The sequence below is a fragment of the Colius striatus genome, chromosome 8 (assembly GCF_028858725.1).
Source record: "Colius striatus isolate bColStr4 chromosome 8, bColStr4.1.hap1, whole genome shotgun sequence".
Taxonomy (NCBI): domain Eukaryota; kingdom Metazoa; phylum Chordata; class Aves; order Coliiformes; family Coliidae; genus Colius; species Colius striatus.
In genome coordinates this window covers 6,030,228-6,055,856 of record NC_084766.1, presented here as the reverse complement: position 1 = coordinate 6,055,856, position 25,629 = coordinate 6,030,228, and the positions used below count along the sequence as shown (strand labels likewise).

The 25,629-nt window shown below is 39.6% G+C and overlaps 1 protein-coding gene across 5 annotated transcripts in view; it reads right to left on the bottom strand.

The window, feature by feature from the left end:
* Window positions 1-25,629, bottom strand: part of RET (ret proto-oncogene) — a 79,533-nt gene that overhangs the window by 18,574 nt on the left and 35,330 nt on the right. For 2 of the 5 annotated variants that reach the window (XM_062000781.1, XM_062000783.1), the window contains exons 2-11: window positions 16,357-16,608; window positions 14,448-14,741; window positions 13,725-13,966; window positions 11,928-12,129; window positions 11,279-11,478; window positions 6,731-6,989; window positions 5,516-5,644; window positions 4,571-4,681; window positions 2,341-2,460; window positions 575-831 (exon numbers count right to left, since the gene is read on the bottom strand). In XM_062000781.1, the coding sequence (XP_061856765.1) occupies window positions 575-831; window positions 2,341-2,460; window positions 4,571-4,681; window positions 5,516-5,644; window positions 6,731-6,989; window positions 11,279-11,478; window positions 11,928-12,129; window positions 13,725-13,966; window positions 14,448-14,741; window positions 16,357-16,608 (2,066 nt within the window). Of the gene's footprint in view, window positions 1-574; window positions 832-2,340; window positions 2,461-4,570; window positions 4,682-5,515; window positions 5,645-6,730; window positions 6,990-11,278; window positions 11,479-11,927; window positions 12,130-13,724; window positions 13,967-14,447; window positions 14,742-15,540; window positions 15,587-16,356; window positions 16,609-25,629 lie in introns of those variants that run through there. The other 3 variants (XM_062000782.1, XM_062000784.1, XM_062000786.1) reach the window with 2 other exon arrangements.

The window sequence follows — 25,629 nt, the reverse complement described above, 5'->3', positions numbered from 1 at the left end:
TTGAGTCGTATGGGGTTCAACACAGAAGAAACTAGATTAAAGGTGTGTGACAGTACTACTGGGCAAACCCCCTTAAAATGTGAGTAAAACTCTCACTCCAACTGACACCTATAGTCTGTATATCAGAAATCAGGAAGAGATCTCAGTGGGGTTTTTTGTTTTGCTTTAAACTTACCTGTGTTGCTGTACTAAAGATCATCACAAAGACTACAAACCCATTGATTATCAGTATTTAACTGGACAACTTTCAAATAAAAGCATGCTACTGTCAAATGCAGAGAACTGAGGAAAAGCTTTTAATACTGTCAAATGTAGAAAAGAAATCAGCTCAAATGAGACCCAAGATGCTACAGTGTATAAAAACTTAACAGAAGTGGAAGAATATACTGGCCTTACAGAGTAAATGATATGGTTTATCCAATTACTCATGAAGTAGCTTCAGTTCCCTGCTTGTACACGTGATTTCCGACTTACTTATTGGAGTTGGGTACCTCTATGAATAGATTGCATTTCGGTAGCATTTTCTGCATGCATAAACAAGACTCTTTAGGAACAAGATAGACATCAGGCTTACTGGTATTTTAAAGGTGTCTACAGACACCTGGTTCTCCATGGAATCTAAAGAAGGCCGGCGGACGTTAGTGGAGGAATAACTGATGGGGTAGGACTGGGCTGGGCGCCGGAACGTCATTTCTGCTGAGGCAATAGGGGGCTTGGGAGAGTTCTTGTGGTAACGGTGGATGAAATAGGAAGAAAGCAGCACGGAGATGATGAAGGACAGCAGCACTGCCCCTGCTATCACAGTCTTGCACACGTCGTCACACAGTTGCTCTGTGGACCAAGAAGAGCTTCTTAGAACTTAGCTTGTTCCCTGACTTGGCAGTGTATAAAAAGCACACAGGTGTGACAGAACCACAACTCAAAACAATCTGAAGGAGAACTTAAGAGCTAATTCTCAATGAAGTTTGAGAACTTGCAAATACACACATTGCAAACATCAATTGTTTTTATTTTGGTCACCAGCAGGTCATTGTTTGCCTAACTGCCTATGCAAATATAAGGACAGACAGCTTGACCCCATGTTTCTTATCTTCATAGATGGAAGCTACTCTGACACTCTAAGACCCTGCCTACCATTGATCATCTTCTCATAGCACTTATCTCTCTGGAGACCTGTAACTGAATTCTGCTCATGTTCATGTTAAAATCATTCAACTCAACAAACAAAATATTGTTCAAATAGCAGTTTAAATCCTTATGTCAACTGTTAGATCCCAAAAAATACTTATTTTCATCTTTTTTTTTTTATTATAAAGAGACTCTGAGTGTTTCTGCTTTGGGTTTAACAAACTAATTGTTTCTGAAAACGTTGCCTAATGCTGCAACTGCATTATATTCTTTATGTATATTCTTTCCTCTCCCACTTTACTACTTCCCCTTTTGCAGAAGCACTTTCAGTGCTTACTCTGGAAACTAAGTTTCTTTAAGACCCTAGTGAGTCACCTCCTGAGGAAACTGAGAGCCAAAATATTGTACTTGGCACTGTTTTTCATCAGATAATCCTGACTTCAAATACACAGCTGAATCTGCAAGCTGTACTTCAGAAATAGGTGGAAACTGCACAATGCCTCCCTACAGGGAAAAAAGATTATTAAAAAATAAAGAAAAAAAAAAAGAGATAAAGCAAGAAACTTTATGCTTCCTCTTTTTCTTATGCCTATATAAAATTGGAAGTGCAACCTGAGATATAGTCTAAACAACTGGGGTTTAGACATGTAAAATATTTCATGTTATGTTTATTATTAGCAATAATTAAAAAAAACCATTTAATCCCCATCCATCTGTTTAAACCAACTGTGAGAAGCTTTTATGTTTAAACAAAGGTCAATGAAAAAAGTAATCCACTTCTCCTAACACAACAGGTGCTGCCTCTCTCTGACATTTTGAAATTGAGATTTTCAGAAGTGATTAGGAAGCTGGAATTACTTGAAAGTAACAGAAGTCATTATTCCAATTCTCCTAGCTGTCCCTGCAAATAGCATGTGAGTCTCGCTGAAATGCAAATGCTGCTGTAAATTAAGGATGACCAACCTGTTTGTCATGTAGCAATGGATAAAAAAGAACCTTTAGCCAAGGCTAGAAATAACCCCCCTCTGGAAATTCTCAGGCTCCATAGCAGAAGTTAAGGTGCTGGTTCTTAATTAATTTTATATAAGCAGACTCTGACCAAAGAGTTCTTATTAACATGCCTACAAGTTTGGATTGTTGTATCTATAGAGAGAGCAAACAAAGACAGCAGCAAAGATTAATACAAGAGTAGCAGGTAATGTTTAGACTTACCCTTGATGTCATCTTTCTCACAATAACAGTTCTGTCTTGGGAAGCAGTAACAAATTCCATGTCCTGACTTAATTCCAAGATTTCCAGTGCCTTTCCCATGACCACCAATAATGTTTCCACCTAATCGAACATAGACACAAGCTAAGACTCAAATTTTTTCACAGCTTTCTCCTAATATGCATCTGAAATTTGACTGGGTAGCAGAGTGCAGCAAAAATCACAAGGTTTCCTGAGAATTAGGGGGCAATCTAAGTTCTCAAATATTGGAGATCCTGAACTGAGCTGCTTGACTGCTTGTTCCTGGTTTAAATCATTAGCTGTTTCCATTGCCCTATGGTGGGAAAGAGCTTTTCCTCTTTCTAGATCATTTGGGAATAAGGAAAAAATGTGGCCCTATCCCATGCCACGTAGAAACTCCAGAAATTCAGAAGGTAAACCCACTGATTGTTGAACAAAACCAAAGATGATGTCCAATTAAGTTGAAAACTATTACGTACAAAGCAAGGTACAAGCTAAGCACTGTATTTTTTTCTACTATCAGAAAGCCAAAGTTCAGAGGAACCTACAAACTTTAGTCAGATTCACACACTGCAAACAGCCCTGAAACAGTCAGTTAGTACAAGTCTCTTGCTTAGAATGTAATTAAGTTGCCTCTATTTGATAGGCACAGCCACAGCACTAGTTGTTCCAGCTGAGTGCCCTTGAACATAACGTTCATAGTATTAGAGTGAGAACACGTATTACTGAAGTACACAGACATCATAATGATAGATGAATTACAAAAAATATGTATTTTAGCAACTGTCTGTACTTAAAGAACATCCTTGAACTTAACATATCTGGGGCTTTCTATTTATTGCCTACCGTTCCCAAAGAAATGTCCTCTGCCAGTAAAACCTGATATAACAGTACTCGCTCACCTCTGAGCTCCCAAAACACATCAATTTCTTTGTCTGTAAATATACTGCTTTTGGGCACCAGCCCAGGTTCAGAATTGCATCAAATCATGTATAAAATTGTCCAGCTCAGGAATTAAGAAGGCATACATAATATCTTGAAAGCTTGTCTTACTTGCCTGCTTTTATTATCTAATAAGACAGTATTTCTTTCGGGCTTCTGTTGAGCAAAACATCTGATGCTGCATATGTTCTACATCACATGTTTCAGAGTACTGCAGCCTCTGGCACAAATATTTCCACTTCTAGAATTACAACTGATTGTGGTTATTACTAATTTCCTTACAGATGAAATTACTTTCATTCACTTCAAGCACTTTTGCCACTTTAGGGATTGGTTTTACGAACTCTAATGAAATAATTACGGTTGCGATACAAAGGTACCTCTTCATTCATTTTATAGAATAACCCAAATCCTAGCCTGTAAGAAAATACTAGTTCCTCTAGGACTCCATTTTAAAATGCAAACTTGGAGTGTACAATGTCAGAGTCAGAAGAATTATCCGAGAAACATCTAAGTCTTTACTCCTGAATTAGACACTGACAATAAAAAGACACACACTCAAAAAGTATCATCTCACAGAAGACTGAAACTGCTCAAGTACAATACACTCTTTTTTCTAACCTTTACATCTTCAGGGTGATTGGTGAACTTGCAGGTGTGAGTGGGTACATGAGTGGAATGTAGAAAGTTGTGTTCAAGAAAAATCACAGATGCATTTCAATTCTTCCTGCATGAGTACTGTTCGTATGAAACTGCCTGCACCTTCAAACAGCTAAAACACTGGACCATTTTGATGGTCACCTAGCAAATAAGGCCAACTGCCTTTCCCCAAATGATCCTCTGTAACCACATTTATTTTAAATCAAAATCTGCTGTTTCTTCCTTATTTAAACTGGAGTTCAAATAGGCATGGTTTCTATCATATTATGCTCAAGTTTGGAAATAGGGCATTAAATTCCCCAAAAGCTACACCTCTTTCAGCACATACCTCCACTGGAAAACACTACCTGTGAGTTAACAGGGGGAGTACAAGGAGAATTACAGAGTAAATCTATCTTTCCATCACTGTCAGCCAATAGGTGTTGGTTGACTGTCTTAAAGAAAAAAAGATCAGTCCCCATAACCTTAATTCTCTGATATGAATCGAATGTAGACATGACAATACGGAGAAGCTAAACGTTGAGCTTGCAAAGGTATCTGGGAGCAAGAAAGTGCAGCTTGAATACATCAGAAACAACAGAGAAAAGATCATCCTAAAACATTTCCTTACTTGTGCAGTCTTGAGGGCACACAGCTGGATCTCTGCTCTCAATCACATCACAGATGCCATCCGGACAAGTCTTGATACTGGGGGTGCACGTGGAATAGTTTGTAGTGATCCCTGTCAACACAGAAGCAGACAGATGCACAAATACCATGAGGCTTCAAAAGAAGCTTATGGCATCTTCTCAGTGCATAATGACACACCAAAGCACAGGTTGTTTTTCTTTTTAAGGTAGTACCTATGAATACAAATATTATCTGTTAAAGTAACAGGCAAGATAACAGCTAAAAGGAACAGGAATAAATATTTCTTCCTTTATGCTTTCTGCTTTTTACAGCCCTTTGGGCATGTCACTTGCAGTTACAGGGAGTGTTACTTGAAAGAGAGCTACTTGACCATTCTGAGACTGAAGAGTGGCTTTCACAACTAAGGATGTCTCCACACAGTTTCACACCTACTTGCATACCAACGTTACAAGTAGTCAGCATTTGTGATGCTCTGGCAGTCTGAGCGGACTAAAGCATCAACACAGAAGCACTCTTCTGAAAGAGTCAAGAGGACTGTCACCCATCAGATCTGTGCTATGGACTGCAGAAAACAGAGACACGGCTTCTGTGCTCCCTGTCTGCTGGGACATACCTGCTCAGATGCTCATTGGTGTGTTCCAAACTCAATTCATAGTCACAGAGATTATCTTGCACCCACTAAGTCATCACACACTCCAGTTACACTGTTGCAAACCCAGCTCACTACCTGGTGTTTTACTTACTGCCTTCAGCATCACCAGTGACAGGATCAAGAATGACCATTCCACCTTAATCTCATTTTCCTTCCCAGTGCATGTTTCATCTGGGTAGTATGATTCAATTTTTTTGCCTTGCCTTCTGTGTAGGAAGCCAAATACACAATTACAACTAAACAGAAGCTTGATTTCTGCCAACAGGAATGTACCTTTTCCACTTCCCTGTCTCCACTGGCATCTTCCTGTTAGGACCCCCAGGCCCCCACACTCTTCACATTCAGCATGGTGCTTACTCACAGCACAGGAATCAGGGCAGTCCTCTTCTCTTTTTAAAACTGCTGGGAAAAGCGTTTGCTGTCAGTTTAGCACAAGGAAGTCAGCTCAAAACAAGCAGCACCAATCACAAAGAAAATTCAGTTCCTGAGCATACATAGGAAGGAAAATAAAGTTGAAAGGAGCAGAAGACTAAACACTGAGTCAACTATCAATAAACTTAGGTAACAATTTAAGTCCAGGTGCTTTTCTTCTCTGAGATAAAACAGCAAGATCACAATGGCACAACTACCTTTGTTTGATAGCACCCTGTCAATGCCTAGACCTGCAGAAACTTGGTAACATACTGAGGACAGAAAAATGGAGACCATAAGTATTTAAAGTTTTGTACCAAACTTTTAATTAAGGGATAACACTTAGTACTCAGGCTAATGTAGTACTAGTCTAAAGAGCAACAGCTAGAAAAGCATGATTTCGGATAGCTCTTGCAAAGAGAGAAGTCCATTGCACGCTCTTGTTTCCTCTTCCTCAACCCATTTGCTTTTGGCACAGGAATTCTGATATGACAGAAAGGAATGGAGGCAATTATCAGCTACAATTGTAAGATTTTGTGTGAAGCGTGATAAGGTTAGAAGGTAAACAATTACATTTCCAGTGTAAAACTCCTCTGCTATGGCTGTTATAGAATATTTCCAGCATTCTGCCCTCACAAAATGAAGGCAATGCAATTGCTACATGAATGTTAAGTGGTTTTTTTTTTTTAAACAAAAAACTGGAAAGAGAAGTGGTGAGAATGACAGAATAAACAGGCTAGAGATTTGTGGTTTCATATATAATACACACACTTTTCTTTTTTCTTCTATAGGAATACGTGATACGCAAAACAAAGGTCACAAACACACAAAAAAGGTTCTTCTAAATCAACCATCATCATGAACATCAGGAATTGCACACCTGTGCATTAATTCTCAAAATAAATACCTGCTACAGGCAGGTCTGAATCAGAACTCGAAATGCAAGCCTCTCTATCTGTGTCTGGTAGCTCAGACTACTTATTAATGCCCTGGGTTTATAGATCACCTTGCTAATGCATCACTCAACACCAGTAACACTTCTAAAGAAATTAATAGCTCTAGTTGACTCCTACTTACGAGTTCCTTCCAAGATAACAGTGAGAAGGGTTTTGGTATGTTTCTTGCTCTGCTTGTCAGTAGCTTGAATAGTGTACTGTATTTCCTTGCATTCGGGTCTGCGCAGTACAGAGGAATCGTTCACGTAAAGGCTTCCATATTTGTCTTCTCGGCCTTGAAGTATGCTGACAGGATAGCAGCTTACGTTGGGGGACAGTAACTTGTAGGTGATGTTCACACCACGGAACTTCAGACAGTTTTCAATGCAGATTTTTCCTACCTAAGCTCAAACACCAACAAAGGAATCACAGGCAACAGAAACAAACCCGTGCGTCCCAAATATTCTGTGCTTCTCAAAAACACCTGAAAGGAAACTGAGAACATTACACCTCACACAGATCAGCGTTTATCTTGGGCTTACACATTTTACTACTGATGCAGCGTGTGAATGCTTCCACCGTGATGTACTGTCAGGGAAAGTGAGAGGTAAAGCATTACCACTTGGAAATGCATAAAGGTCTTGACCCAGAGACCCGGTGACATTTGGTGCCTACCGCTGATGGTCACCAGTGTTCAGTAAGAACAAGACTCTGGGATGTGGGAAAGTCTGAGTTCAGTCCCTGCACTGTCTCAGGCTGACCAGTGCAAAACGACTTTGGTCTTGCTTGAGAAAGCAAAGAGCACAGTGTGAATAAAGCCGAGGCTCTTCCCAAATAAGGCAGAAGTTGCTAATACATAATTTTCATAACATTACAGTCAAAAAGATTCTGGTCAACAGAGTTCTCTGAAAGCCTTAAAAGGAATAAGAATGTCATTGTTTCACATTTGCAACTTTTAAAACATTTTCATCTAAATGTGAAAATATGTTGGTTTGCCATATTTGAACTTCTGTCTGCCTGACAGAGTATCTGTGCTAGAGCACTCTTCGGTCTGAAACAATTTATCTAAGAAGCACAGGAATGTAAAGCCCTGATTCCTGTCCAGCTCCTACAGGAACTGATCCAAAGCTCACTTTGGTTTTTCCATTTATAAGAGTGGGATTCGGATCAGGCCCAGAGGCATTGGCTTTCCTTGCAGTGAAAACCACAATGTGATGGGTGGGGTGTTACTGAAGGGTTTCTTTTCAAATGCTGCAGTTAAGATGTGTTTTCAAGTAACAACACTGCTGGTAAAAGCAAATCTGTATATCTTGGGTTTAGCATTCCTATTAAAGAATGCTTTTAAAAAAAACTAAAAGTTTATTGTACTAAGATCTCTTCCTAAGGGCCTGGAGTACAGTCAGAGAGGAAGCTTTTTCAGTCCTAGAAGCATGCTTTGCCGTAAGATAGTCTCACTTCATCTAACTTATCCCCATTCTCTTTGCTGTCTGATCATTTGGCATCATTTTTGTTGAGTTTTTCTGGTGGTAGGACAACATAACAAGAGACTAGTAAAGCAATAAGAAGCTAGGGCCTTTCTGCCATGCTGTCTCCTCTTCACAACATGCTGGGACTGGCAGGGAGAAAAAGAAGTAAAGACAAGACTTCAACTGTTCATAAACTCTGTCTAGACACAAGGTCTAGACAGGTCCTTTCCAGAACCACGTCATCTTCACTTTGGTGCTGCATTGCAACTGGCAGTGTTTTGCAATTGCTTAGATGGTGTTTCTTTGAGGCAATAGGAGAACATGATGTTCCATGGTGTGAACCTTTATACAGACTAAACCGTCCTTTCTACCTGCTCTGTAATAACTGCATTCTCCAGGTACCTTTTTCATCAACAGAAATTTCCTGCAAAGGAGACGGAGAAGGCTCCACAAATTTGGGGCATCTGAAGAGCAAATGGACCAGTTCTGCTTTCTCTGTATAACCTGAGAAGTTAAAAGTGTTCCCCTCAAGAAATTTCTACAAGAAAAATAGGCTTTCTCTTTTTGCCTGATTCCACTAGGGAAAATGCCCAAGCTTGTCACTTTGCTCTGCAGCACAGGTTCTGGAGCCAGCACAGCTCTTGGGTGCAGCAGAGCAGAGCCCCAAGGGAAGGAGGTATAATCAGCCAGTCCCTCTTTCTCATGAGGAGGGTGAAAAATAGCCTGATAATCAGGATTAACATCGACACACAGGGGAGGAACCTACAATGGTGCATTTTGCAAGACTCTCAATAGTTGATACAGAAATACCATTATCAGGAAGAGGAACAGAAAAATCCATCTTTTGAGCTCCAGAGTTTAATAAAGTCTGGCTAATGATAATGTTCCTCTTCACTGAATTCCAGGGACATTTGGACATGTAACCTCTCTAAAAATCTCGGCCAATGTTATTCATCATTTGTCTCAGTAAATGTCAATAGAGCTTTAAGCCCTTTGATAAGTTAAATGCCACTGGGCAAGCCTGTACCATCAGGGCACGCTTCTGTTATTCAATTCATTTAGCTGCTCAAATAGACAAATGGCATCAGCCCAGCAGTTAATCATTTCTTCACGCTCTTGTGTTTTCCTTAGGGCAAGAGACAGTTCAGCCTTCATATCGACTTGGCCCAGTACTTTTACTCACTGCTCTGGCACATCTCAGCTAATTATGCAGACAACTTTAATAATGTGAAGTGCTGGGGACTAAGCTGCTTACATTGACTTGTGCTCCAAGCAGAGCACACTGCAAATTCGAAACTAGTCTCTGGAGTAAGTGGATGACACTAGCTGATTGTGAACACCATCCTCAGAGGCAGGATGAGTTTTGCACTTCGCTGGTCGAGGATCAGAACAAAATCTCTTTGTGAATCTGTGTTTAGGCAGCACAAAGAAAGATCTCTGCAGGCAGACTGGGGAATTCTTGCCAGCAATGGTTTTTCCTGCTACTACTGCCACCCAGTGAAACTGCACACTTACTGGGAAGCCCCATTGCTTCCAGAAACCCTAAAATTCCCTTTCAGATGTTTGACTGCTCTGACAGCACCCAAAGTCAGCATCTTTAAAAGTTAACTGTTTTTTCTGTTGGGTTTTCTTGGAGGGGTTTTGCTTCTGGAACTAGAAAATTATACTCCCAGACTTCAAACAAACATGTTGACTCAATCTAGGATATGCACAGATAAATATGGCCTAACCAAATTTATTTGGGAACTCCTTTATTCATAATATTATTGGATGCCTACACCTATATATAAAAAACATAACTGTGTATGTATAGATATATACACACACACAAACCAGTTAATTCATCTATACTCATACATATCTCACAATGAAGTCGCCACACTTTTTACAATTACAGTCATGTTGGGACATACATACAGTTGGGGCCCATTTCTAGATGCTAAGAGCTAGGCTATCAGTATCTTACACACCTATACTATTACTTCTTTTAAGGGGAAACCCACTGGTTTCACCCTGTCTCCAGGCAAGAGTTTTTCACACCAACGAGAACAAAGTTTTCACCATCTGGTACTACAAAACACCCAAACCCAACATGAAAAATATTGTGATCTGCACAAAAAGCACAAAATATGCTCCAATTTTTCTAACAGACTGCAAATTTTGAAGTTGCAGCCACAAGGCATCACAAAATGTCATAAAGAAGTAGCTTTTTGTAGAGAGCCTGCTACATGAGCACACTTGGTATCTTTCCCTTACTTAGGATATTGAATGCAGACTGTGGGGAAAATGTTCCTTGATGAAGCAGTAGAATTTTTATTGGTCATGTAAAAGCCTGTTCCATACTCTGAAGAGCTATCAAGCCATAGAGCATTTCATCAGATTAAACACAAGAACAGCCAATATAACTTCCTTTTTTTTTTTTCTTCTTTTTTACAATTAGCCAGAGGCTTAAAGATTAATAAAACTGAATCCTTCCTTAGAAGTCTTCTAATGAATTGGTTTTATCTGCAGTTGCAATGATCATGCTTTAGTCTCAGCCCTCCTCTCTGCTACAAATACAGCAGCAGTTTTATAGCTTCAGTTAGTTATGAGGTATACTTTCCAGCAGCTCTCCAAAAATGGCTTATCACTGATGTTTTTAATATTCACTTTCATAACATGAATTATATTGAACTAGTTCCTTATTAATGTACGTCTTCCAGAGGTATTACATTGTAATTTTCACCTGATTAATGTCAACCTGCTACAAAGTGTTTCTGGAAGGCATTATTAATAGCAATGGTGGTGATTAAGCTAAAATGAGGGTTAAATTAGGAAACACATTAATTACTAACTAGTCATTATCTAGAGAAAAGCTATTAACACACTGGAATATGTACAGCTAGAACTCCAATAGCTGGGACAAATTTCTTCCTTTGCCTTTGATATTTTTCCAGTTATTTATGCCTAAGCCACCCATGCTTGCAAGTGCTCCTGTCCATAACACACATTACTTCTCTCTCTTCATACTTCCATGTGTGGCCCCTCCTCTGTTGCTATGCTATAGGAGAGCTAGTGTCCATCCTACTTGCTATCCACTGCATGCAGCAACATTCATCTTGTTCTCACACTTTTCATCCATTCTACTTAAAGCAGCTAAAGCTGATCCTTTAACGCATCTCACCCCAGGGATCTATCTGCTGAGATCTACCACAGAGTCAAAGTTTAATTAACAGAGTTCTTACTTGTGCAAAGCGTTCAGCATTTCTGTTCACTGTGAACTGGTAAGTCATGTTTGGAAATTGAATGCTGACAGGGAGGATGGAGACATTGAAATGAAGCATCACCGATCTCTCGGGGCCATGAAATTCCGTGTCATTCACCAAAACATCCAACTGGAAGGAACGGTGCTCTGTGACTGAAATACTTTTATTCAGCACCAGTTCTGCAAAGGAAAAGGATTAATCTATTACCAATCCATGCTACCTGCAAATGTATATTTTGATACTGTAATCCCAACAAAACTATCAAAATCATATATATCAAAGCTATTTCTAACAGGAAACAGAAAGCGAGTCAAATATGAAAAGATGCTCCCATGGAGTTATGCTCTGTGCTCTTCAAGATGTTTGGAGAGCTCCTCTTCCCTTCTACCTACCATGCTGAGAGCCCTACAATCAGAACCTCTTGCTTATTCATATACACAGCATGATCCCAGACACTCCCTAGCCTGTAGACACTCAAACTCTGAAGCACTTGTTTAAAACTTGCTCAACTTGAAATTTCTCACCTTTCTTTGGCTCGCTATTTACAAAATGCTTGGAAAGGTTCAAGAGCTTATTGGTCAATTACTAACAAAGCAACTTGTCCTTTATTTTAAGAAAAAGACCTTACTGTACTCATGTCGAGTTCCTCTCACTTGGCTGCCATTGGGGCTGAAGTGGATTTCATCAAAGATGTGTTCCACCCGAAACGTCTCACTTATCCAGGGCTCGTCAGTAATGATGGTGCCTGTGTATTTCTTTCTGCTGCTTTCAAGGGGATAAATAGGTGTGGTGTCTGCATCATACACAGTCAGAGTAGCAAGAACAGTTCCCTAGAAGGAAATAATAAATGACACAGTTGAAAAAACTGAAGCTTTCTTCCTCTGATGCGTGTTTGGGAGATTGAAATGTCAGTCAAATAAAACCTTACCACTTTCTCTCAAGCCCCCTTTCATTCAATTTAGCTCCAAGTTACCAAAAAAGAAGGTGGCAGTGAAAAAAGAACCTGTCATATAATTATTTGATTTATGTCTACATATACTGCTAAACTTTTGAAGTAGGAAACAAGTACAGCTCTCGACTTTTTCGTTAAAAAAAGAAATCAATGGAATCCTACAACACTAGTAAAAAAGCAAGCAATATGTGCATTTTTGACATGAAACAGACAGGTCAAACTCATTAACCATATGACAGAAGCAGCCTGGGTTATCTGCCTTCTACTTAATCTATTAGATTACAGTTGTCCACCTGGACACTGAAGTCACAAGTTACTAGACGAAAAAAAATGACAAGTTCCAGATATAATGCTTTTTTGTGTCCACTGCAAAATGCCAGTGAGAATGCACCCATGAAATTCACAGTGACCACTTTGCAGGTTTGTAATTTCAAAGAGAACATTTTGCTTTATAAAACAGCTTTATGAGAACTCTGCTTTCTGTCATTCGTTGCTAAATGAAACTCCCAAACCTCAACATTTTCTAAAGTAAAAATAAATGTATGAAATGTTCACAGGTGTCTTGTCAACACCTGTTCTGGTCGGGAGGTGGCAGCAAACTCCCAAAATCATTCTTTCCCTTCCAGACAAAAGCAAAATGTGCTTTGGAGGGAAATTTGACGACAGAGACAAGGTGCTGTTATGAAACAGAAGTCCTCTCATGAAAAATACATCATTTAGGCTCCCGAAAAAGTGCTTTCTCTATACAATTGACTTATAAATGGTTGTTCCTCTGGTGGAAGAGCCAAAGAGTCCATCTGTATACTTCTCTATTCAAGCAAGTGGTGCACATAACAAGGGGCATAGAACCAAAGAGACTCAGGGGTTCAGACTTCTGGAAAGATCACCTTGGAGTGGTAAAGAAAAAGTGGAAGGGCATCATTAAAGTAAGACCCTGGAGCTCTCCCTTGGCAGTCTGACACTGGAATCTTTAACACCTTTGCAGGTGCAATGTTTGTCTGCAGAAGACAAATGCTTCTGACTTTCTGTACAGCAAAGTTACAGCATCCTAATAAACATTCTGAATGAGTTCTGATATCTTATAAAGATACGCTTATATGGGAAGGGTACATGTATAACTTGGTCTAACAACACCCAATTTTAGTCATCTAGGGGAAGCAACCCTGTAACAGAGAATATGTATGGGAAGACAACAATCCTGACCACAGTGTCTCAGCAATTATCCATCCCAATCTCAGGAACTGCTCACACTTCTCCACTGTTCAATTCTCAACCCAGACTCTTTGTTTACTGGGGTCTGAATGAGCTCTAACTCGTGGGAGAGTTGTTAGGACAAACCCAGCATTTTACAGTCACAGGCCTGTAGAGTATGGTGTGGTGATGTGCTGGTTGCTGAGATTCATCCCCCAGAGCACGGTGTCCCTCAGCAATCGTGCCTCCTTCCTGTAGGCACTAGATAAAGGAGAATGTTACCTCTTTCCTGTTGAACTTCACGACAGCATCTGCAGTATCAGTGCCATTGGGAAGGAAGGGAGGAGAGTCATCTTCATCTAACACATTCACCAGGAAGGGCACCTCAACCTGCATTTCCCTGAAGCCGTCCCTCACGGTACATTTGGCAATCAGCTCGTATCTCTCTCGCTCTTCTCGATCCAGACGCTGCGTCACACTCACGCCAGTGGTGTTCTCATTGTATCGGAAGGGCATGCCTTCATCTGAAAAACACAGCCACGGCATCAGTAGGGACAATTGCTTCCCATTACAGGGCTCTGAGAGTTTACTCTGTTTTTTTAATACTCTTTTGCAATGCACTAAATCCATTTGGACATCGTGACCACATGATAAAAGGCAGACACAGAAGTGAAACAGAAGGGAGCTGGGGAGTTATTTTAGAGTAGGCAGAAAATGTGAAGTAGATTAGAAGATCCTACAGTCTAGAAGCAGCACAATTTAAAGCTCAGGATATTCCTGGTCTGCTCTTAGCAAGTTCAGACTTCTAAAACCAATCTTTTCCTTAGGGAAAAAGGGTAGTCCTCCTTCCCATCCCCCTCCATATAATGTCAAAGGGAAAATCTTTAGGTTCAGCTCATGTTTGCAACAGAATTTCCTTTACAGAATCAATTTACAAAACAGACCTTATCAGTGCAGCTGTTTACATCTATTGCTGCTATAGGAGTAGCTCAGTTCCAGCTTTACCTGCCAGCAGGTTGTAGGAAATGCTGAGATTCTGACACAGATGATGAACTGAGGGTAACTGGAGCTGATGAAATGTGCCAGGTGGTTTATTCTCCTTGATGTGAAAGGAGAGATCCATTTCTGTGAAGCAAAGCTGCCTTGCTGTCAAAGAACTGCAAGCTGGTGCAGTAGCATTGATCAAGGAGAGGAAAACCGTGGTGCGTATCGCAGAGTCGCATTCCTTCTCTTGGAAAGGGTGGGATGAAAGGAAGACATACAGCATCACCTTTGATAATGGCATCCAGTTTCCTACAGCTTCAGAAAAAAAACAAACCAACAAACATCAGAAAAAATATTTTAGAGAAGACAAGCCATTTCTGTTACTCATTTTGTACTCTAGGTCACACCAACCATACAGCTTTATTATGTAATAAAACTAATCTTCCACACACCATCTGCTGGTGGGAAGACTCTAAATCTTTGTCTTAACAACCCCAGTAAGAAAAAATACACAGATGTTAGCACCAATTTTAGGTGACAGAACCTCACAGCATGACATCAGCATTGTGTCTGTAAGATACTGACATAAAACAGGTAACTATTAGTAATCGCTATTTTTACAGGACTGTTTTTTGGAGGGACTAGAACAGAGTGGAGTGGCAGCAAGGAAAAAAGAGTCCATGAAATGTTCAGGATGTTCAGGACAGACACATGACTACTAGCAATTCAGTCACAGCATTCATAATTTACACCAGCTGAGTGTATAGGCCAAATCGTCTATGTTTAGATGTTTCACCATTTTGAAATATAAAGAGCTGGTCAAAATACAGAAGTTAAAATTCAACCTGTAACATCTACTAAGATACTCTCAAGCCTTAATTATTTTGATTACTTCGGTTTGACTACAGACAGAATGGCAGCATCTTTGTAAGAGATGTAATTCACTTGAAAAGATGCTCTAGGTCACTTTGATCCCTGTGAACAAAACAAGGCTCTCAAGTTCTGGATAGCTGTTCTTTCTTTGTTCAGTTACAAATAGCTATCTGATATTCATGAACACTGAGTACCAAAATTGCAGCAAAAATGGATGAGATATCTAAGCACTTGCACTTACAAAATAGAGCAGTATGAGGCTGCAGGAGAACATTTCAACATCAAGGCACCAAAGCCAAAGGGTAGTGTTGATATATGGCTCTTACCAACTCAAGACAGTTACACTACATACTCTCTCCAAACAGTAGAATTTCTGCAACTGATCACAGCAGTATGCCATTAACTCCTCACCCATTTCCTCCTCCACCATCTAACGATATCTAATTTCCTCATAGATCAAAATCACCAAACCCAATTCACTGCTAAGAGCATAAAAGAAGGGGAAAATACCTGATAATTAATTAATTTCTGTAGTTCAATAGTGAGCTCCTCTAATAAAGCCAAGTCTCAAATAAGCAAGAGGAACACTTAACCATTTCTTCCAGGAGCTGTTTGGTGTTACATATAAATGTCCTCCGTGAATCCACGTTACCAGAGACCAAGGACCATTTACAGAAGAGTTTGAACAAATCTAACTGCATTGGTCTGGGCACAAAGTGCCCAGCATTAACACAGTGGAATTGGCTTAATTTGCATCAGAAGATGCAAATCTCAATGTAAGGCTGTGACAAGCAGCAAAAACATTTCAAGTAATGCAACTTTCCCACTGTATTGGGGTGAGGAACTGGATCTGTCCCAGGTCAATGGCCATCCCAGGTCATTTGGTCTCCTGTAGTTGCTGTGGGTTTCACTGTGTCTGGCTCCTCATTTTAAAAGAGTAGATGTATTATTTCCAGCTTTGATGCTCATATGCTGATGGATAAATCACATGACCTGAACGTACTTTGCATTAACTACAGGATATTTCAACAAGAAAAGCAAGTCCTCTCATACTTACACAGCATGTTAAAGTCTTCTCTATCCAGGCTTTTGTCGAGGTAGAGAAGTCCTGTTTTTTCTCTGATTTGAAACCAGCGATTTTCATGGGATCTTGCTCGAGAAACGATGAGATTCTGGCACAGGTAAAAGTGGGCCACTTCCCCGTGGGAATCCCTCAAGGCGTGGATGCGCAGGAGCGGCGTGCCTACCGGCTGATCAATGTAGACATTCTCTGAGTACTCCTTCCTGGGGAAGTAGAGACCAAAGGCAGCTGCAAAGGAAGGCACAAGAGAGGAGAGGTGCTCCTAGTTAAATCGTTTCTGCACTGGCATTTTCTTAAGAGAAGCATTTCCAAAGAACCAAGGGCTTTGTTCTCTAAGGATTAAAGAAGCATTAAAAATGGTATGAAAAAAACAGATCCTCATCTGGTGTAAATAAATGCAGTCCTACTGCACTCAAATCAGGGACGTTGCCACCAAAAATTTGGTCTATACTTTATGTTCAGGTTACAAAAGTTTCTCTCTGAAAGCAAAATCACTTTTGTGTAAGTACTGCTCAGTTTAAGCAGAAAGCTTACTGAAACTCTGCTTGCCAAATTTTACTTAAGCTCATATCTGGAGCTCTCAGATGTAATTCCATCATCTCACAGGTGATAGTCAAAGAAGGAAAAAGACTTTGATGAAATCACACACTTTGAAGGCCTAAACACACTCTCTGTTGAGAGGAAACACAGAACTATATCAATGGCTTGCACACTTTTCCTTGGATTACATAAACCTGCTCTTACATGGGAGCCCTTCTGTGGCTCTCCCCCTTTCTAAACAGGCCAGCATGATACTTTTGGTACAGAAAATCGGAGTTGCTTAACTAAAAATCATATGGAAGTCTTGTAAGTATTTAAAAGATGACAGATGGGAAAGCTGAGAACTGACTTGCCTGAGTGAAGAAGGAAACTTACATTTATTTTTCATACCATACCTATGACCGACTCCTTGTTCTCAGATTTCCCCCCTGCTCCAACACTGCAGGCATTTACATTTAGTACGGCTCAACTGCTTCTTGATGCCTGTTCCTTCATCTGATCTCATCTCACCAGATCATTTGGCAAAGGCATCTCTATCCATTTCCAATGCTTCCCTTCCAATTCTACTGCTTGCAAATATGATCACAGTGGAATGCCTGATCAGCAAGGAAGGTATAAAGCAATTGCACTTGCGTGCACTGAAATAATACTGCAACCGGCACTCCTGTATTTCACCTGCACTGACAGTCAGTACCTGCTCCCATACAAAAGAATACCTGCATATTGCAGAATTTAGCATTATTGAACCTGAATTGTTAAGGAGGCATATAAAAGGCTCACACATCTGCTGAACCAATGGAAATAATACCAATTTCTCTATGTTACTAATACGAGACTATCTTAGCTTAAATGAACCAGACATAACTGGAAGCAATGGTAACACAGCAATAAAGGTAGGGATACAATGCCAACACATCTTCCAAATAGCATCAGGCTAAATCACATATTTCTTTTTTATTGTTGTAGGATCCATACACTGTTTTACTGAATGGAGACAATTGCAAGCAAACTGTAAACAAGAGACCTCTAATTCCATTTGTAAATACCATAGAAACCACTATACCTTGCAATGATTCATGACGTCATCAGTGTCCCTGGACACAATCACAACCATGAGATTTACAGAGGCCTATTGTTTATTCTACACATATTTTGCAATATATGAGGGAAGGAGCAAAGCGACATGGTAGGTAGATTCACTCCAACGTAATTCAAAGGGAAGCCAACAATAATCTTTTTGAGAGCTTTACAAAAACATTAACTCCTGATGTTTCCAGTCTAAGACAAAACTAGAACTTCTGATTCTGGTGCTATCACCATCTTTTTATAAGTTACATCCCTGACCACTCAAAATAATTTTTCCAGTCCTTCTGTTTTCCTTTTTTGAAGTGCAGGAAAATCTGATGAATATGCATGACTAGAAGTCCTAACAAACTGGTTCATGAACCAGAGGGATGAGATAATATCCAAACTGTAAGTCCAGTCCCAGTGTAAGCAAACAGATGTCCATGAGGTGTTTTCTACATCTTGATTCTAGAATTATGAACACCTTCTCACTAGAAATCCAACACTGAAAATTCACTGATGAAGACTAAAAAATTACTTTTAACTCACTGATGCATACAAATGAGGCTTATACAACATTACCTGCATAAGAGAGGAATGTTTTGTTATGTTTGTGTTTGTAAGACTGGGGTGAACAGTCACACTGTTGTAAGTCACACCTTTGTAAGACTGGGCATCACAGGCACATCACAGCAGCGTAGCTGAGACATGAAATCACCTCCAGTAAAAGAAACATGTCGAAAGTGCACTACATATAAACAGCATGGATATGTAAAGCATGAAATTCAATAGAACAGGTAACACCAGGATATTTTGAGTTGCAACTATTTGTTACCTTGTCTTAAACAAGTGTGTTAATCTTTATCTGCTTTGCTCTACAAATGTCGGCCCACTCTGCATGCTAATATGTACACAGCCGTGTTTCACAAAGCATGTGAACAATTATGACAGATATTACCACTTAAGAGTCTGAAATGTTGCATGCAACTAGCCCTCAGCAGAAGTCAGCACCCTGATTGCTCTGCCTTTGGAAGAAAAAGCTAGTATTTCTGCTGCAGACTCTGAAATTCATTGGCATCAGTTCACAGGAACAGCCTTGGTCCATTGTCAGAACACAGGAGAAAGAATCCTCTAATAGAAAAATTGGATTTCTCTGTAGATAACAGAAATGAAAAGCAATGTTTTGCATTTTAAAAAGATAGGATGGCTCTTTCATGAAATAATATAGAATCTGCATTGCTAATTAACTAGAAATGTTTTGCACAAATATAAAAGACATTTTCATAAAGTAGGAATAGCCATTGTAAGAAATGTAAGTAGAAACGTGATGCTTTTCTCCCTGAATCAAACTCAAAAGCTGATGAATCTAAATTCTGTCCATCAAAAGTGTTAGTTTTCAGTACACAGCATACTTCTATATTAAGGACAACACCCAAGGACAGTTTTAAGTGACACCATGGATATGGCATACTTTGATGTTTTAGTTAGAAAACAAATATTTCAGATGAAGCAGCTTTACAACTCTGGAGGAACTTAGATGGTAAAACTGAAAAAAAGAAGATGATTTAGCCACGTGACAAGATTCATTCAACATTGCTCATCTGGAAATTGGGACTTTGTAAAGTGGTTTGTGTCACTCTTGTAACTCCATCTCAAGCAATGAAAGAGATGAGAGGTACGCAACAGACTGCCCAGGTCACAACCACACTCTGCATATAAATCTTTGGAAACTGATTTTGAAGGAGACCTTTGAAGTAGAAACGTAGCACCCACTTCTCTGAGCTGCATTCATTCCTTTAAGCCTTAGGAAGTTAAAGCCAGATTCAATAAACTTGCCATCTGGCAAGTGTGCTGCAGGAGCAAGAGGTTCTAATCCTGGCCACAGCATCTTGTGTCCTGAAAAAAATTACTCATCAATTTCCAAGGACTCGTACAAGCTTCCTATGGAAGCCAGATGGAGTTTTTATTGAATCTGCCATTTAAATAAAGAGGAATTTAGATGATTACACTCAAAACTGATGGTTAAAGTGCTTTTGCTTAGGAATTAAAAGCAGAGAAGCATTTCACGTTACAACCTTGACATACACCTCAAGAAGATCACACTCTGCAACATACATGAGTAACATGGCAGTTACTGAAATGTTTTAATTTTTTTGAGGACACTTCAGCAGTCCTCTGTTTTACAATCAGTGCAGAAAACACAGCAACCTCTGATGGATGAGCAATATTATGTGATAATAGCGTATCAGTAACATACAGAAGAGAAAAGTGATCACATTTAAGCGGATGTAATGCTACTGACTAATAGCTCCTACAGGAAATAGATACAGTTATGAGAGCAGTTTCCCAGTTCAGGGAGAGAAAGCAGATAAAATGAGTGTGGAGAAATGAGATTATACATACATTGAAGCCTTCATGACTGTTGTAAAAAACTATACATGTAACATTGGTGAGTGACTCTTGATGAAGAGTGTTAAACTGACTACAGCAGCTTTATACTTTTCTCATCAACCACAATGAGAAGAAAACCCCCATTTTAACTTTTTAGTCATAAAAGAAAGTGGCAGGAAATTCTGTGCTAGCATAGAAGAAGACTTCATTATAAGACTTTCTCCCAAACAATGTTTGTAAACCACCTTTAAGGTACAATTGTAGACTTCAGAAAACCTGTTTTGAAGTGAATTACCCCAGTATCAAGATTTGCTCTCGGAAAAGACACGCTTTAACAATTAGAAAACTCTCTCATGCCTGTATGGATCATTTCCAGAGTCTGCAAGCAAGCTGAAGATGGTGAGAGGAGAGGACAACCAGCACACGGTGAGGTCACTGGTGAGGAGCATCCTGGCACACAAGACAGCCCGTCCTGAAGAGAAGCTGGTGCATGTTGCAGCAGCCAGTGAGCTCTTGAATCTGGGACTGATAACCTCAGAGTTGAAGCCATACTGATTATGAAAGCAGTGCACTATTAAAATTCCAGGCTCTTCACTTAGCCAAACCATTTGCCTCAAGCTAAGTAAGCAGGTGTCTCATGTAGCTCATAGTGACAATTCAAAGCTGAAATGACCGCTGCTTGGCTTAGGTTACACCGTGTATTTGAACTAAAGGCTCCCTCTTGATTTCAAGACTTCAAACGACTGAAATGTCACACATCGCTCAAATTATTTTTGGTTTCATTACTTATATAATTTGGAAATCATCTCTCTAGACAAAGTGCTTACTGTTTTCCACCTTCTTTTACCAGTTTAAGTGCAAAAGGACACTTTTTTCCAATAGATTAAAATCTTCACAGATCTCATGGCTTATGAATATGCCTTTAAAAACACAAGTTCTGGTTTGTGGTTTTGAGAAAATAGAAGAAAAAATAAATCAGCAAAATGTAAATGAAATGAGGACAAGCTAGAACATAAGAGGTTCCAAAGAAATATAAGGAAAAAGTTCTTCCCTTTTCTGGGGAGGGAGCACTGGAAGAGGCTGCTCAGATGGGTTATGGAATCTCCTTCACTAGGGAGATTCTAAACTCACCTGGATGAGCTCCTGTGTGACCTATTCCAGGTGGTCCTGCTCTGCCAGGGGAGTTGGACTGGATGAGCCTTCCAGGTCCCTTCCAACCCTTAAGATTCTGTGATTGCTTTTCATTCAGCAAGTCATATATACTCATACAACCCACATCTGACAAAACTTACTCAGACGTCATCAGCATTTTGGAGGAAATCAATTTATTAAGAACAGCCCCCGGGCAATCAAAATTCTTAATCAAGGATAGACATGCATCTCCAAGATAAAAGGTATGCTTTAAATGCAATGATAGCTCCATCGTTGTGACTTACAGGATTTAATGATGTAGCAGATGAACATGGGAGTCTGATGTTAATAATTCCTCATTTGTTGCACAGCATCAGATTCCAACAAGCAATTATCTGGCAAGGTTAGTTTTGAGTTCCTGAAATAATTATCTTTACTTTTGATGAGTAGCCATTATGTTCCATTACTAGTATTAATATACCCAACATTCAATTCATCAGAGAACAAGAGGAGCAATGCACTTGCATATTGTAAATTGAAGGACTTAGTCACTTAATGCCCTTCTAGCTCCTACAGTATCAAGAAATAAACTCACTCTCATAAACCAAACAAGTCAGTAATTTAGGAAAAAACCTGCCACTTCATGGAAAGGTAGCACACCACAGCATAGCTGGAAACAATGCTATGTGGACTGGACACCCTGCAAGGGTCTCAAGACAACACCCACCAATTAACACAGGTGGATCCATCTCATAGGAGTAGAAATGTTTTTGCCAGCATTTAGGTGAAAATTTCTTCAATCAGAGTTGCTTTAACAGAGATAACAAGCTCCACATTATGCAAGGAATCGATCCAACCTTTCCTTTGGTTCAGCAGGACTTTAAATGATGAAATCCTCACTGCACCATCCATCATTGCTCTGGGACTCATTTATGAGGTAATCACAGAAGAACTATTTCAAATAGACCTGGCTGCACATCACCAGAGGTAGCCACTCAGAAAACTAATATTGGGCAGAATATAACCATGGTTTAACCAAAGCATCGTGAAAAGCTGTTTGAACACCTCTGAAAGTGACCTGTCAACAAGGACCAGCTCTGGTGCTCGGCTCCTACCAGCAGTTCATTGGCAGAGCATGAGCTGATGGTTTCCTTTTATAAGCCAGGGTGAGTTTCATATTCAAAAAGAGCAGGCTGAGGCAGAGCTGATGCCCTGCAGCATCCTTCACTCCTCACTTCTCCTGGAGGCTGTCATGTAACCATGCAGTCGTGGCACAAGACAGCCTGTGCCAGACAGAAAAGTGGCACTGCTGGTTCAGGGACACCGGCTCTGCTCTTCCCTCCCTACGAGCACCAGGATAAACCCTGACCCTACTAAGCATGTAACCATCCACTCAGAGGAGACTGTTTCTGTCACAAATACAATTCTTGAAAAATTCTCTTTTCTTTGTTTTAAATACAGACAAGTCCAGTCCAATTGTGCCATTAGCTCCCTGAGGTTAGGCTGCAGCTTTAGTCCCTAGGTGTAAATATGAGTCCATCTGAGAGGCATTAGAACAATGACGAATAGAAAAGGCAGCACACACCTAATTAACTAGCAAGCCATTAGTGCAGCTCAGCAGCATGATGTTATTTATTTTTAGGTGTGTTATTTCTGAGCTGATCATTACAGAAATTATAACAGATGTGATATTGTTGTGGTTTAACCCTCAGCCAGCAACTAAGCACCATGAAATAAAAGCAAATATAATAACAAAATAGTAATTGGAATATGACAGAAAGACAGAGAAATAAAACTGAATAAAAGACAAGTGGTGCACAATGCAATTTTTCACCACCCACTGACTGATGGCCGAGCAGTGATCCACTCCTCCTTGCCAGCTCCCCCAGTTTATATACTGGGATGTCCTATGGTATGGCACAGCCCTTGGGCTAGTTGAGATCAGTTTTCCTGGCCATGCTCCCATCCAGCTTCTTGTGCACCTCCTTGCTGGCAGAGCATGGAAAACTGGAACATCCTTCACTTAGCACTACTCAACATCAACTAAAACCTCAGTATGTTATCAACATTATTCTCACACTATATCTGAAACACAGCACGGTACCAGCTACTGGGGCAAAAATTAACTCTATTCCAGATGAAATCAGGACAGATATGAACCAGAGAGTATAAGAAACTGTATTAAAGTGAAAATGAAATTAATTCCTTTTTCTTTGTTTTTAAATAAAGCTACTTGTGTGGACCCTAGGTTACAGTGGATTGGGGAAAGATCCCTGCAGAGCTTCATACCAGAACTTTCTAAAAGTACTCTCAAACTTTATGGAACAGGGTAATTGCACCTGTTGTGTTCATTTAAATGTAGCACAATGGTAAGGGAATGATAGAATGAATTTCAATTGCAGCAGTATTAGTGAAATACATGTTTTACAGAATGTGATACTTCCAGAGGGAACAGGTCCTTATGAAGTGATGGTAAGCAGAAACAATACTTAACCAGAATATCTTCCAGACCTCTTAAACTGGTCTGCTTTAAGTTAATGGCCTCTCTTGTGATTTTCCTCACCAGATTCCCATGCTTATACAGAAAACAATCCTGAATTTTAGACTGGAAACACAGAAATTGAGTAGATACATATATTAGATTTAAAAAAAGATCAGTAGACCACCTGTATTAGTGCTAGTGAGGAAAAGGAGAATGAATTCCACAAGATATTAATGACAGACTTAGAAAGAAGGATCAGACAAAAAGTTTGCTTCCTGTATCAGGCATTTTGAACCTAAATTTTCAAAACGTCATGATCAAAGACAGATGTCTGCAATTTGTTAACAATAAAACATGGATTTGTGAGAATTGTCAAGATTTTCATTTCTGTCTCAGTTCCAGAATGGAAAAATCTGTGCAGCAGAGTATCTACCAGAGAACGGGACAATGCTTCTACTAAAGCTCTACATAGCAGTTCACTGATGCTCAGTTCAGATCAAGGTCAAATCTGTGCCTACACTTTTCTTTCAGAGCCTTTACTTCTCGCTAAGTTTTAGAAACTCGATTTTGAACTTCTCTAAGTTCAAAAAAAGCTAGAAGCTTCCTTTCTCTTGCTTTTTTATGGGTTTTTTTTTTGGTTGGTTGGGTTTACTTTAGCAATAGGGCAAGCTTTTGATACATCATTGTTTTAAAACCAATGTTACTAAAATTTAAACCATCTCATAGAAATTAAAATGCAAGGAAAGCTTCTGGAAGAGATGAAGAATAAGATCTGAAAAACTATAAGTTGGATTGAGAACTTGTGACAATATACATGTATACACACACAGAATTCTGTTTGCAAACTTTTCTTTAAGTAGTACAGCTAAAACAGCCATCAGGACTGTCTGTAGGTGACTTGGGCTGTTTATACAGAAGCAAAACTAAGTAGTTACAGTACAATGGCTGTGTAACAGGCTTTCTATACATCTCAGCTCAACTCATCTGCAGGATCATGAAGCCCATGGTTGTAAACATTAAAGAAATATTGAGAAGTCCAGAATTTCAAGATATTATTTCTTGTATTACCTGATCCTGAATTAACATCTCTGTATGTCTCTAACAATTATATAAACAGGAGAAAAACCAGGAATAACTACAGGTTCAAACTGTGCCCCCACGCATAAACTATGCAGCCTTTCCCAACTTCAATATGGAAGGTTAAATGGAAGTATTCGAAACAATGATTTATGCATGAGATAATCCAAATCACATCCTTATAACTAAATAGCATCTTATTCAGTGTGCATCTGTCTAAAGCAAAAGGAACACTAAGAATAAGTGATTTTAAAGAACAGCAGCTCAATTTTTGGAGACGTACAAAAGTTTCAGCATCAGAAACCAGAAAGCATATCTACAGAGACTGCTATAAGTACTATCCTATCACTGGAAACATCTTGTACAAGCTTACATACTGGTTTTATTATTGTTTGTTATAGGTAAGCTGGAATAATACTGGTTCATAACATGAATTCTCTCAACATACCCCCCTCAGCAGGAACTGGGTAGGGCTAGGGGCTAACCTGGCACTGCTGAAGACATACAAATAAGAGATTCAAGTAACCAAAGGTTCATTTTACATTTTAAATGGTCCTCTCTTT